This window comes from Anolis sagrei, chromosome 11 (assembly GCF_037176765.1).
Source record: "Anolis sagrei isolate rAnoSag1 chromosome 11, rAnoSag1.mat, whole genome shotgun sequence".
In the NCBI taxonomy this organism is placed as follows: domain Eukaryota; kingdom Metazoa; phylum Chordata; class Lepidosauria; order Squamata; family Dactyloidae; genus Anolis; species Anolis sagrei.
In genome coordinates this window covers 17,628,018-17,643,509 of record NC_090031.1, presented here as the reverse complement: position 1 = coordinate 17,643,509, position 15,492 = coordinate 17,628,018, and the positions used below count along the sequence as shown (strand labels likewise).

Sequence of the window (15,492 nt, the reverse complement as noted above, 5' to 3'; positions counted from 1 at the left end):
TCTAAGACCAGGGCAGTGGTAGGGAGGGAGGGAGCGCCTCTTCTCTGCTTCTTGGAGGGTGACATGTAATTTCCCAAGAGACCTTTGCTTTTGTAACGTTGGTTAATTCATGTCACTGAGGAGATCCACAGGGGAGCTGTACGTCATGCTTGAGCTTGCCCAAGGGATGCTGCTTCGATTGCGTTACTTACGTCCGCCCCAGGAGCAATAAATTGTGTCTAATAAACTGTGACTGGAGTTTAGATCCAGGCCATCCCCCAATCCCGACAACAGGGCTTTTGGTTGGATCTTCTTTTAAGGAAGGACAGCGCATCGACTTGGTTGCCTACATCCGAAAGGCTTTCTGAAATTATTGCACAAGAAGGAGCTGTTCGGCAGTCCAAAAAAAGCCTCTTGGCATTAGAGATGGCAGTCAGGGAAGCTCGATTGTTTAGAGAAGGCTTACCTTGGATAGTTGTGCAGCAGGTCTGTTTGTGGCAATGATACAAGGACCCATTGTAAAGGTGGTGATGCTAGAAATCCCAAAGAAGAGGCCAGTGGCAACCTCCCCTGAATAATGTACAGTGTTCCCTCACTTATTGCGGGGGTTCCATTCCAGGAATCCCCGTGATAAGTGAAAAACCGTGATGTAGAGACGCTATACAGTATATGTACAGTATAGCTCTGCCCACTCCTCTCTCTACCCTCCTCTCTTCCTCTCCTCTTTCCCTCTCACTTCCTCCCTCCCCTTGCTGGAGCCACCCTTCTCCCTCCCTCCCTGCTGTCCCACTGGCATGGGGCTCTCACCGGTTGCCCAAGGAAGAGCAACCAGGAAGAAGCCCCAGTGGAAGCTTCCTTGGTGGCCCTCTCCAGTCTCGGAGGAAGAAGCCCCGGGAAGCAACTGGGAAGAAGCCCTGGCAGAAGCCGCCTTGGTGGCCCTCTCCAGCCCCAGAGGAAGAAGCCCCGGGAAGTGACAAGGAAGAAGCCCCGGCGGAAGCCGCCTTGGCGGCCCTCTCCGGCCCCAGAGGAAGGAGCCCCGGGAAGAAACCCCAGCGGAAGCTGCCTTGGCAGTCCTCTCTGGCTCCGGAGGAAGAAGACCCAGGAAGTGACAGGGAAGAAGCCCCGGTGGAAGCTGCCTTGGTGGCCCTCTCCAGCCCCAGAGGAAGAAGCCCCGGGAAGTGACAGGGAAGAAGCCCCGGCGGAAGCTGCCTTGACGGCCCTCTCCAGCCCCAGAGGAAGGAGCCCCAGGAAGAAGCCCCAGCAGAAGCTGCCTTGGCAGTCCTCTCTGGCCCCAGAGGAAGAAGCCTCGGCGGAAGCTGCCTTGGGGGCCCTCTCCAGCCTTAGAGGAAGAAGCCCCGGGAAGCAACTGGGAAGAAGCCCTAGTGGAAGCTGCCTTGACGGCCCTCTCCAGCCCCAGAGGAAGGAGCCCCAGGAAGAAGCCCCAGCAGAAGCTGCCTTGGCAGTCCTCTCTGGCCCCAGAGGAAGAAGCCTCGGCGGAAGCTGCCTTGGGGGCCCTCTCCAGCCTTAGAGGAAGAAGCCCCGGGAAGCAACTGGGAAGAAGCCCTAGTGGAAGCTGCCTTGACGGCCCTCTCCGGCCCCAGAGGAAGGAGCCCCGGGAAGAAGCCCCAGCGGAAGCTGCCTTGGCAGTCCTCTCTGGCCCCAGAGGAAGAAGCCTCGGCGGAAGCTGCCTTGGGGGCCCTCTCCAGCCTTAGAGGAAGAAGCCCCGGGAAGCAACTGGGAAGAAGCCCTAGTGGAAGCTGCCTTGACGGCCCTCTCCGGCCCCAGAGGAAGGAGCCCCGGGAAGAAGCCCCAGCGGAAGCTGCCTTGGCAGTCCTCTCTGGCCCCAGAGGAAGAAGCCTCGGCGGAAGCTGCCTTGGGGGCCCTCTCCAGCCTTAGAGGAAGAAGCCCCGGGAAGCAACTGGGAAGAAGCCCTAGTGGAAGCTGCCTTGACGGCCCTCTCCGGCCCCAGAGGAAGGAGCCCCGGGAAGAAGCCCCAGCGGAAGCTGCCTTGGCAGTCCTCTCTGGCCCCAGAGGAAGAAGCCTCGGCGGAAGCTGCCTTGGGGGCCCTCTCCAGCCTTAGAGGAAGAAGCCCCGGGAAGCAACTGGGAAGAAGCCCTAGTGGAAGCTGCCTTGACGGCCCTCTCCGGCCCCAGAGGAAGGAGCCCCGGGAAGAAGCCCCAGCGGAAGCTGCCTTGGCAGTCCTCTCTGGCCCCAGAGGAAGAAGCCTCGGCGGAAGCTGCCTTGGGGGCCCTCTCCAGCCTTAGAGGAAGAAGCCCCGGGAAGCAACTGGGAAGAAGCCCTAGTGGAAGCTGCCTTGACGGCCCTCTCCGGCCCCAGAGGAAGGAGCCCCGGGAAGAAGCCCCAGCGGAAGCTGCCTTGGCAGTCCTCTCTGGCCCCAGAGGAAGAAGCCTCGGCGGAAGCTGCCTTGGGGGCCCTCTCCAGCCTTAGAGGAAGAAGCCCCGGGAAGCAACTGGGAAGAAGCCCTAGTGGAAGCTGCCTTGACGGCCCTCTCCGGCCCCAGAGGAAGGAGCCCCGGGAAGAAGCCCCAGCGGAAGCTGCCTTGGCAGTCCTCTCTGGCCCCAGAGGAAGAAGCCTCGGCGGAAGCTGCCTTGGGGGCCCTCTCCAGCCTTAGAGGAAGAAGCCCCGGGAAGCAACTGGGAAGAAGCCCTAGTGGAAGCTGCCTTGACGGCCCTCTCCGGCCCCAGAGGAAGGAGCCCCGGGAAGAAGCCCCAGCGGAAGCTGCCTTGGCAGTCCTCTCTGGCCCCAGAGGAAGAAGCCTCGGCGGAAGCTGCCTTGGGGGCCCTCTCCAGCCTTGGAGGAAGAAGCCCCGGGAAGCAACTGGGTAGAACCCCTGGTGGAAGCTGCCTTGGCGGCCCTCTCCAGCCCCAGAGGAACAAGCCCTGGCAGAAGCTGCCTTGGCGGCCCTCTCTGGCCCCGGAGGAAGAAGCTCCAGGAAGCGACTGGGAAGAAGCCCTGGTGGAAGCTGCCTTTGCGGCCCTCTCTGGTCCCTGCGTAAGCTGCCTTGGCGGTCCTCTCCGGCCCTGGAAGAAGAAGCCCCAGGAAGCGACTGGGAGGAAGCCCCGGCGGAAGCTCTCTGGTCCCTGCGGAAGCTGCCTTGACAGCCCTCTCCGGCCCCAGAGGAAGAAGCCCTGGCAGAAGCTGCCTTGGCAGCCCTCTCCAGCCCTGGAGGGAGAAGCCCCGGGAAGCGACTGGTAAGAAGCCCCGGCGGAAGCTGCCTTGACGGCCCTCTCCGACCCCAGAGGAAGAAGCCCCAGGAAGAAGCCCCGGCGGAAGCTGCTTTAGTGGTCCTCTCCGGCCCCAGAGGAAGAAGCCCGGGTGGAAGCTGCCTTTGGGGACCTCTCCGGCCCCGGAAGAAGGAGCCCCAGAAAGTGACTGGGAAGAAGCCTCGGCAGAAGCTGCCTTGGTGGGCCTTGAGTTAAAAATAATCTTTATCTCAGCTCCTTACACGCAGGAGTCATTTTATAGGTGGAGCAGTCTTTTATACGTGGGAGTTGTCTTATACGCTGGAGTAGCCTTATGCATAGGGAGTCATCTTATATGCAGGAGTTGTCTTATACGCCGAGTGTCGCCTTATAGAGCGGGTGCTGAAACTTCCAATCCAAATTGGAGAATCTGTGGTTGCTGCATATTGTGGGGGAAGCTCAAAAATGGCAGTGGCCGCGTCCCTGGCGTATGCAGCGACTGTATGAAAGCATTAAGGGCGACACTATACAAGTACGGTAGAAGAAAATCCATTCATCAGGATTCGTGCACTTAATTCGGCCCTGATGGTGAGGTGAAGGGGCACCTCACCGGGAAGGTGTAAGTGAAGGGCAGAGCAAGCTGCAGGCGTCCAGGACGCTTGGGATATGGAAAAAAGAGTGGCTCTGGGCCCAGAAAAACACACCTCTTTTACCTGTCTGGCACACCCTTGTATCCTATTACCGTACCTCCTCCTCTGCCTCTCAGATCTCGCTCCTGAAGACTGCAGTGAAGTGGTGCAGGTGCGCATGTGCGAGATCTGAGAGGCAGAGAAGGAAGGACAGTAATAAGAAAATTACCATATTGAAATCAAATCGAATGCTTTAAAAAAATTTATTTGGTGTGCATTGGAAGAGGGGTAGTCTTATACGGCAAATATATCCCAAACTCAATATTTTAACTGGAAATGTTGGGGTCGTCTTATACGCTCAGTCGTTCTATATGCCAGAATATATGGTAAATCACACGAAAACCAGTGACCATTCTGAAAATAAATGAACACGTAGAGATGAGTTTGTCACCCTCCATTGGTTAGACCACATCTGGAATATTGTGTCCAATTCTGGGCACCACAATTCAAGAGAGATATTGACAAGCTGGAATGTGTCCAGAGGAGGGCGACTAAAATGATCAAGGGTCTGGAGAACAAGCCCTATGAGGAGCGGCTTAGGGAACTGGGCATGTTTAGCCTGAAGAAGAGAAGGCTGAGAGGAGATATGATAGCCATGTATAAATATGTGAGAGGAAGCCACAGGGAGGAGGGAGCAAGCTTGTTTTCTGCTTCCTTGGAGACTAGGACGCGGAACAATGGCTTCAAACTACAAGAGAGGAGATTGCATCTGAACATTAGGAAGAACTTCCTGACTGTGAGAGCCATTCAGCAGTGGAACTCTCTGCCCCGGAGTGTGGTGGAGGCTCCTTCTTTGGAAAGCTTTTAAGCAGAGGCTGGATGGCCATTTGTCAGGGGTGATTTGAATGCAATATTCCTGCTTCTTGGCAGGGGGTTGGACTGGATTGCCCATGAGGTCTCTTCCAACTCTTTGATTCTGTGATTCTATGATTCTATGATTCATGAGTAGCTCAAGAATATTTGGGCTGACCAAGCTTGGTCAAAGACATGAAGATCAAGTCCCTAGAAGAGATCTACCTTTTTTCCCTTCCAATCAAGGAGTCTGAAATCATTGACTTTTTCCTGGGATCCTCTCTGAAAGATGAGGTTTTGAAGATCATGCCGGTGCAGAAACAGACCCGTGCCGGTCAACGAACCAGGTTCAAGGCTTTTGTTGCCATCGGCGACTACAACGGTCACGTGGGCCTTGGTGTCAAATGCTCCAAAGAAGTGGCCACTGCCATCCGGGGGGGGGGGGGGGCATCATCTTGGCCAAGCTGTCTATTGTGCCAGTCAGGCGGGGCTACTGGGGCAACAAGATCGGCAAACCCCACACCGTGCCTTGCAAGGTCACCGGTCGATGCGGCTCAGTTCTGGTGCGCCTCATCCCTGCACCACGTGGTACTGGGATCGTTTCTGCCCCAGTTCCCAAGAAGCTGCTGATGATGGCTGGCATCGACGACTGCTACACCTCGGCCAGGGGCTGCACAGCTACATTGGGCAACTTTGCCAAGGCCACTTTTGACGCCATCTCCAAGACCTACAGCTATCTGACCCCCGACCTCTGGAAGGAGACAGTCTTCACCAAATCTCCATATCAGGAGTTTACCGACCACCTGGCAAAGACCCATGCCACTCGAGTCTCTGTGCAGAGAACCCAGGCAGCCGCTGTGGCCACTACTTAAGAGGAAACGCTTTTAAGATGAAAATGTTCAATAAAATTTCAGAACCAAGCGAAAAAAAAAAAAAAGAATATTTGGGCTGAATCTTTCGAGTGGAAATTTGGGTTAAAAATAATCTTTATCTCAGCTCCTTCTATATAAAAGTGGTGAGTTTTTTAAATGCTCGACTGGAATGTGTATTTTTAAAAGACTGGATTTTCGGGTTGTGCGCCAAGCTTCACGGTTGTATTCCAAGCCACGCTTTTGCACTTCTCATCCATTGTTTTCCACGCAAACAATCCAAGATGTCTTACTGAACGAGGGGTCAAGTGAGGCCATGGGGTCCCCCTTTTTTTCAGAATCGTTCTTTTTTCCTTCTCCTTCGATTCTTTGCGTACGAAATCGAGAAATGAACAGCATGCCTCGTACACACTGTGTGGGAGAAATGCGATGGAGGCGCGGGCGGAGCTGCTAAACATAACGCCGTAACACTCACATGGCTGGACGGGATCCAGTGTTTGGGAAAGGTCAGGCTGGAGAAGGAAGCCATCTGTCCGGCGTGGAACCCAAGCGCGCCTTTCCATCAAACTGGGGAGTTTTCTGCCGCCTTTTCTTTGGATGCGAGAGTGTTGGCGGGGTGACCGTCTTCCGAAATGGCTCCTTGCCTCCGTTCCTTCCACCTTCCTGCGCCAATTAATCGGCGCGCTCGGCATTTCGAAAATCTCACCTCGCCTTGGGCTTCTGGAAGCCCTCCTTCACCTTCTGAAGGTGCTCTCCTCGTCATCAAAAAAACAACCCAAAAACTGCAATCCGTTCTTTGGGAAGGCCTGGTGTGTTTCTCGTCTGGTTTCTCACTAGTTTTTAAAAATAGTAGAATTAAAACTTTCACGGTCGTGAGGACTAATCTGGGGTCCCTTAGGCTTCCGAAGGAGTGGAGCTGGCTGCCTGCCTGCCGCCCTGAGGCTTGTATTATTAATCAGAGTGTTATGATCGCAGGATAAACTGCTCAGCCCTTCAAATGAACACTGAAATTAAGTCCGGTGAGTAAGGAACTCAGTGTGTGTGTGTGTGTGCGTGCGTTCCTGGAGGATTATACTCAGGGCAGTATCCGTACTAGGCCTCTCTGTTTCTCAATTCATACAAGTCTAGTGTCTAGATTCAGGGAAGTCATGCTCCCCATGCTTCATTCCGCCTTGGTCAGACCACACCTGGAATACTGTGTCCAATTCCGAGCACCATAATTGAAGGGATATGTTGACTCTAAGCTGGAATGTGTCCAGAGGAGGACTTACTTACTTACTTAGGCAATCCCTCGTTTTCCGAGGAGGATTGTCTTCCAGTATTCTTGTGGGTCCGTATGTGGCTGTGGAGCCCTATTCTTGCTCTGCATCTTCTTCCGCAGTGAGGGCATTGGTTTCCAGGTGGAAGGCAGTGTTGGCTTGGCACGCCTTCCTCTTGGCCACGGTGGTCCACGCTCTTGTCACATCCCGGTTGGATTACTGCAACGCACTCTACGTGGGGTTGCCTTTGAAGACTGCTCGGAAACTTCAACTAGTCCAGCGAGAAGCAGCCAGATTGCTCACCGGAGCGGCGTACAGGGAGCATACCACCCCCCTGTTGCGTCAGCTCCACTGGCTGCCGATCCAATTCCGAGCACAATTCAAAGTGCTGGTTTTGACCTACAAAACCCTATACGGTTCCGGCCCAGTGTATCTGTCCGAACGGATCTCCCTCTACATCCCACCTCGAAGTTTAAGATCGTCTGGGGTGGCCCTGCTCTCGACCCCGCCAGTGGCACAAGTGAGACTGGCGGGGACGAGGAGCAGGGCCTTCTCAGTGGTGGCCCCCCACCTGTGGAACTCACTCCCCGGGGAGATCAGATCGACAACTTCCCTTCTAGCGTTTAGGAAAAAACTAAAGACCTGGATGTGGGACCAAGCTTTTGGCCATGCTGAGAACTGATTAAAGGACCTATCAATAGACAAGGACAAAGGAATGGAATGGATATATGGACTCTGATATATGGACTCTGACATGAGATAGTTTTTATGATTTTAATAGGTATTGATGTTTCATTTTAATTGTTGAACTGTTATATTTTGTATTGTTTGTTGTGTGATTTGGGCATCTAATTGTGCCCCTTTGTAAGCCGCCCTGAGTCCCCCCCGGGGTGAGAAGGGCGGGGTATAAGTAGATGAAATAAAATAAAATAAAATAAATTGGCACACTTCTCCCTTTCGCCCTCCGTTCGTGCCTCTTCAAATTCTGCAGCACTGCTGGTCACAGCTGACCTCCAGCTGGAGCGCTCAAGGGCCAGGGCTTCCCAGATCTCGGTGTCATTTGGGGGTTATTTGAAGTGTGACTGTTGTTGTAATGACTGCCTTCCTTTTCGTAGGTACGTTGACGACGTGATCAGCCGCATTGATCGAATGTTTCCCGAAATGTCCATCCATCTCTCCCGGCCGAATGGGACTTCAGCAATGTTGCTGGTAGGTTACTACAGAAGTATGTCAAACCATCATTCGCAAAAATAGTATTATTAATTAGTTATTATTTATTTAGCGGTATTTGTACACACTCTCAACTCCAGAGGGGACTCAGGGAGGTTCACAGTGTTGGCAGCAATGGCAGTGTTTGACTGCTAGTTTTACTCTAAATTCACACGTGTATTTGAATGCCATGTTGTGTTTTAATTTCATTTTACTATAAAAACATGCGCATATTGGAATGCAACATTGTGTCGAAATGCAAAGTCAATTGACCGACTGCTTTTGCAATCACAAACATACACAGGTTGAGATTTTATTATTTACAGTATTTATATTCCGCCCTTCTCACCCCGCAAGGGACCACAATGCACATACACATGGCAAACATTCAATGCCATAGACATACAACATATATAGACAGAGACACAGAGGCTATTTAGCTTACTCAGATTCAGGAGGGTATGCTCGAATTCCAGCCACCGGGGGAGCTGTCCCTTCCCCGTCCATTTGTAACACCAATGGAGTACTTCCTCATTCTTTTGCATGCTGCTGGAGATTTTTTGATGATGTTGCTTGTTTATGTTTTGGTTTTATTTTAATGTAACATGTTGTTTGGGCTTGGCCCCATGTAAGCCGCTCCGAGTCCCCATCGGGGAGATGGTGGCAGGGTATAAATAAAGATTATTATTATTATTATTATTATTATTATTATTAGCTGTCCCCTGCCACGCGTTGCTGTGGCCCACATGGGGCTTCTGTGTGGGAGGTTTGGCCCAATTCTGTCATCGGTGGGGTTCAGAATGCTCTGTGATTGAAGGTGAACTACAAATCCCATCAACTACAACTCCCAAATGTCAAGATTCTATTTTCCCCAAACTCCACCAGTGTTCACATTTGGGCATATTGAGTATTTGTGTAGAGTTTGGTCCAGATCCATCATTGTTTGAGTCCACAGTCATCTCTGGATATAGGTGAACTACAACTCCAAAACCAAAGGACACTACCCACCAAACGGTTCCAGTATTTTCTGTTGGTCATGGGAGAACTGTGTGCCAACTTTGGTTCAATTCCACCGTTGGAGGGGTTCAGAGTGCTCTGTGATTGTAAGTGAACTATAAATCCCAGCAACTACAACTCCCAAATGACAAAAATGTTTGAGTGAAGGACATAAATTGGGTTGTTAGGTGTATCGTGTCCAAATTTGGTGCCAATTCCCCCAGTGGTTTTTGAGTTCTGTGAATACCACAAACGAACATTACATTTTTATTTATATAGATGATGATGATGATGATTATTATTATTATTATTAATGATGTCGTAAATTAGTTAAATTAGTCTCCCCGCATAAGTGGTACCTAAATTTCCTACCTGACAGATGAAATTGTCTTTCGGGCTGCAAAGGTAGACAGCAAACTAGACAAATGGTCACGAGCTTACTCCGACCCAGGCTAGCTTTGAACTCATGATCTTTCGATCAGTAGTGATTTGAATACAGCTGACTCCCAACCAGCTGCGCCACAATATATATTGAGATTATTATTAGTAGTAGTAGTAGTGGTGCTTTTAGATGATCCCTCGTTGTCCGAGTAGGATTGTCCCCCAAGTTCAGTGTCCTGGCGGTGGGTCTGTAGCCCTATTCTTGATCTGCATCTTCTCCCACAGTGAGGGCACAGGTTTCCAGGTGGAAGACGGTCCTGGTCAGGGTTGGCTTGATGTGCCTTTCTCTTGGCACGTTTCTCTCTTCCACCCTCCATTCGTGCCTCTTCAAATTCTGCAGCACTGCTGGTCACAGCTGACCTCCAATTGGAGCACTCAAGGGCCAGGGCTTCCCAGTTCTCAGTGTCTATGCCAGAGATTTTAAGGTTGGCTTTGAGTCCATCTTTCAATCTCTTTTCCTGTCCACCAACATTCCTTTTTCTGTTCTTAAGTTCAGAGTACAGCAACTGCTTTGGGAGACGGTGGTCAGGCATCCAGACAATGTGGCCGGTCCAGCGGAGTTGATGGTGGAGGACCATCGCTTCAATGCTGGTAGTCTTTGCTTCTTCCAGCTCGCTGACGTTCATACGCTTGTCTTCCCAAGAGATTTGCAGGATTTTTCAGAGGCAACACTGATGGAATCATTCCAGGAGTTGCATATGCCGTCTGTAGACAGTCCACGTTTTGCAGGCGTAGATCATGAAGAGAGGGGCAATGAAGGGAGTTCCATCTTGCCTCCAGTGTCATCAGTTGGGACCCCCCCCCCCCTTAGCACCAACCGCTGCTCTGAGATCGGAGTGAAGAGAGGGGCCAGGAAGGCAGTTCCATCTTGTCTCCTGCACTGTGCTTATAATATAATATAATATAATATAATATAATATAATATAATATAATATAATATAAAATATAATATAGTATAATATATTGTATATACATATAATATTGATAATATTATAATGTAATACAATATAATACTACTAATATGATATTATAATTATATATTTTATATTAAATGTAATATTACTAATAATATTACAGTATAATGGTATAGTGCAATATAGTAATATATAATACTGATATTGTACTATGCTGATAATATAATATATTGTATGAAAATATATATTGTAAGCCGCTCTGGGTCCCCTTCGGGGTGAGAAGGGCGGCATATAAATGTCGTAAATAAATAAATAATAAATATAATGTTGTAATACGATCTTCTATATATATAAAAATGCTCTGTGCATAATGAGTTCCTTAAAAACAAAAGAACCAATGAACGGAATCACACTAAATTTGGCAACAAAATTATGATTTTGTCATTTGGGAGTTGTAGTTGCTGGGATTTATAGTTCACCTACAATCAAAGAGCATTCTGAACTACATCAACAATGGAATTGAGCCAAACTTGGCACACAGAACTCCCATGACCAACAGAAAACACTGGGTTTGTTGGGCATTGACCTTGAGTTTGGGAGTTGTAGTTCACCTACATCCAGAGAGCACAGTGGACTCAAACAATGTTGGATCTGGACCAAAATTGGCACGAATATTCCATATGCCCAAATATGAACACAGGTGGAGTTTGGGGGAAAATAGACCTTGACATTTGAGAGTTGTAGTTACTGGGATTTATAGTTCACCTACAATCAAAGAGCATTCTGAACTACATCAACAATGGAATTGAGCCAAACTTGGCACACAGAACTCCCATGACCAACAGAAAACACTGGGTTTGGTGGGCATTGACCTTGAGTTTGGGAGTTGTAGTTCACCTACATCCAGAGAGCACAGTGGACTCAAACAATGTTGGATCTGGACCAAAATTGGCACGAATATTCCATATGCCCAAATATGAACACAGATGGAGTTTGGGGGAAAATAGACCTTGACATTTGAGAGTTGTAGTTACTGGGATTTATAGTTCACCTACAATCAAAGACCATTCTGAATGACAGAACTGGGGCAAACTTCCCACACAGGACCCCCTTGACCAACAGAAAATACTTAAGGCCATCCAGTCCAACTCCCTTCACCAGCGCAAGAAAACATAATCAGAGCCCTCCTGACAGAGAACCATAAAGCCATAGATATAGATAGATATGATACACACACAGATATAGTATCATAGATTTGAAAGGGACCCCTAAAGAAGGACAATTATATATTGCATGTTCCAGAGCAGGCAAACCAGACAATCTCCACATCAACATTGACAAAGAAACAGCAAGAAATACTGTTTACCCACAAGCAGAAAGAAATTATATATATTAGAAACCAACACTTTCTCGTTACTTTTCCAGATCACCAGACTGGGCCACAGCAAGGCGTGGCAGGGGATGGCTACTATTTACTTTTTACTTGTAAGCCTCTCTGAGTCCCCTTTGGGGTGAGAAGGGCGGCATATAAATGTCGTGAATAAAGAAAGAAAGAAAGAAAGAAAGAAAGAAATAGATCAGGATTGGGAGGACAATAGCTTTATCAACAAGCTCCTTGGTCACCCTACGGATGTCCTGGTCCTCAAACACTCAAGGTTGCCAATTGCAACTTTCACACTTGCCACTAACAGACAAAAGTTCTTTCTCCCACTCTGGATATCATTCCACAGATATACACACAGACACACATAGTCTAGTTGCCTCATTTTCAACAGACCTCACAACCTCTGTGCCTGCCACAGATGTGGGCAAAATGTCAGGAGAGAATGCTACTGGGACAAAGCTAGGCAGCCCAGAAAACTCACAGCAGCCCAGTGATTCCGGCCATGAAAGCTTTCGACAACACATATATGAAATCATGTTTGTTCTTGACAATAATTCAGGGGCAGGTATTTGGAACGGGCCAAAGAGGCAGCAGGGAGACCATGTGCAAGAGTCTCGATGGTCCCTTTCTCTCATTGATTATCTACTTGACATTCCAAACTGCGTATCCCCTTATTGCCAAAGCAAGGGGCGTGCCGGCTTCAGCCTCCGTTTCCACCTTCGCATACAGTTGTAACTGCCGAGAGAAGGCAAGCAAGCCAAACAAACCCAATTCCGAAGGGTTCGGGTCGGTTCGGAACAGTTGCCAGGCTGCCCTTGTTTGTGGTGCCGGTTTTCTCTCGACACTCCGCTTCCTCTGTTATTTCCAGATTTATACGCCGTAATTGTGCCTCATTAGGCGATTTTACATGGCATATAAATAATGGAAAGCCCTTTATTCTCAAACTCCATTGGCTAGTTTTGGATAGCAGTTTAATCCCAACCCAGCCTTATTGATTTATTACTTAGGCATCCGCCCATGAAAAATATTCATATATTTGTAGGTTTAAAATTGTACTGCATTGGGTTTATTGTGAGCCAATTTCAGTCTCTCTTTTGGAGCAAGAAAAGCATTGTATAAATAATAATAATAATAATAATAATAATAATAATAATATATGATTATTATTATTATTATTATTATTATTATTATTATTATTTTGTTTGCTGTGGACTCATCTTATTGTGTTTCAAATATTATCTATGTATATAATAAAAGTCAGTGTTTGTATGCGGCTGGCGGAAGCGCGGCGGGCATAGAACGGTGTATGTGCCAGCTTTCTGATTGGCTGCCACTGTGATACTATTTGCATATGGTCTCTGATTGGCCAGCCTGAAAGTTCCAAGATTCTGAGGTGACAAGAGAGGAGAGAAAAAGGGCTGAGGCTGTGTCAGAAAATTACCAATACAGACCAAACTTGGCACACAGAGCCCACAAGACCCACTCTACATCCTACTGCAGTTTGGAGGGGGATGGACCATGGATGATGGGACTAGCAGTACCATCACTCACTTTCTGAGACCGCTGTGAACCTCATTCAATGACTGATCAAGACCAAACTTGGCCCACAGAGCCCGTAAGACCCACTCTACATCCTGGTGCTGTTTGGAGGAGGATGGACCATGGATGATGGGACTTGCAGTACCTTCACTCACTTCCTGAGACCACAGCAACATTCATCCAATTACCAATAAAGACCAAACTTGGCGCACAGAGCCCCCATGACCCACTATACATCCTACTGCAGTTTGGAGGAGGATGGACCATGGATGATGGGACTTGCAGTCCTATCACTCACTTTCTGAGACCGCTGTGAACCTCATCCAATGACTGACCAAACTTGGCAAACAGAACTCTCATGACCCACTTTACATCCTAGTGTGGTTTGGCCGAGGATGGACCATGGATTATGGGACTTGCAGTACCTTTGTTCAGTTCCTGAGACCACTGCAACCCTCAACCAATTATCGAAAAAGACCAAACTTGGCACACTGAGTCTCCATGACGCACTCTACATCCTGGTGCGGTTTGGAGGAGGATGCACCATGGATGATGGGATTTGCAATACCTGCACTCCCTTCCTAAGACCAATACAACTGCCAAAAATGATGGATCAGGACCACAATTCACACTGAGAGCCCGCATGACCCACTCTACATCCTGGTGCGGTTTGGAAGAATTTGGAGATGGATGATGGAACTTGCAGTAACTTCACTCACTTCCTGAGACCACAGCGACACTCATCAAAATACCAATAAAGACCACACTTGGCACAGAGAGCCCCCATGGCCAACTGAACATTCTGGTGAGGTTTGGGAGAGAACAGACTATGGATGGTGGGACTTGCAGTACTTCAACTCACTTTCTGAGACCACTGCAACCCTCATCCAATGACTGATCAAGACCAAACTTGGCACACAGAGCCCCCATGACCCACTCTCCATCCTGGTGCAGTTTTGAAGAGGATGGACCACAGATGATGGCACTTGCAGTACCTTCACTAACTTCCTGAGACCACTGCGAGCCATATAAATAACTTATAAAGACCAACCTTGATACACAATTCCTTTCTCAAATAACCCGGGCAGCGCCGGGTCCCCAAGCTAGTTAATAATAATAATAATAACAATAATAATAATAATAATAATAATACAGATCCCAGGTGTAGACTCTGCAAGGAAGCAGATGAAAAAATAGATCACATCCTCAGCTGCTGCAAGAAGATTGCACAGACAGACTACAAGCAGAGGCATAACACCGTCGCTGAGATGATTCATTGGAACTTGTGCCACAAATACCGTCTGCCTGCGACAAAGACCTGGTGGGATCACAAGCCAGGAAAAGTTACAGAGAATGAACATGCCAAACTCCTCTGGGACTTCCGGATTCAGACAGACAGAGTTCTGGAGCACGAGACTCCTGACCTCACAATCGTGTTAAAAAACCAAGTATGGATTGTCGATGTGGCAATCCCAGGTGACAGCAGGATTGAAGAGAATCAACTGGAAAAGCTTACATGATACGAGGATTTAAAGATCGAACTGCAAAGACTCTGGCACAAGCCAGTCAAGAGGGTCCCAGTGGTGATCGGCACACTGGGTGCAGTGCCTAAAGACCAAGCCTGCACTTAACCACAATCGACGCTGACAAAATCCCCACCTGTCAGCTCCAGAAGGCCACCTTACTGGGATATGGGCACATTATTTGCCGATACATCCCACAGTCCTAGACACTTGAGAAGTGTCTGATGTGTGATCCAATACAACATCCAGTAGAGTGACCTTGTTTGCTGTGAACTCATCTTGTTGTGTTCCTAATAATAATAATAATTTTATTTCTTGCTCAACTCTTCCTGCGGCTCAAGACAGGGCACAACATAGTTAAAACACTTCATGATAAAACATACGTAAAAGACATATATTATAACATATTTCTATGAAATACATGCATTAAAATACTGTAAATACAGGATGTGAGTTTAAAATGCATAGTTAACAACTGACTGGGTAGGCAATGATCATAACTATTATGATTGAACATTCCTTCCATTTCCCCCTTGAAATATTTGCCGCCACGAACCCCAGTCAGCGACACCACCCCCAGGGTGATATTTTGCCCTCATATATATATCCGTTGGTTACACCTTCCGTCCTTCATGTATTTTTACCTGCGCCTTTCGCTTTCGTCGTTATTATTTAATCATGTATTCCATGTTGTA

General features: G+C 48.6%; 1 protein-coding gene and 1 pseudogene across 1 annotated transcript in view; both read left to right on the top strand.

Annotated features, from left to right (window-relative positions):
* The window catches only part of MED27 (mediator complex subunit 27), a 192,560-nt gene that overhangs the window by 129,074 nt on the left and 47,994 nt on the right, over positions 1-15,492 (top strand). The window contains exon 4 of the mRNA XM_060757149.2: positions 7,907-8,000. Within this exon, the coding sequence (XP_060613132.1) occupies positions 7,907-8,000 (94 nt within the window). The remainder of the gene's footprint in view (positions 1-7,906; positions 8,001-15,492) is intronic.
* Positions 4,851-5,583, top strand: LOC132763562 (small ribosomal subunit protein uS5 pseudogene; annotated as a pseudogene).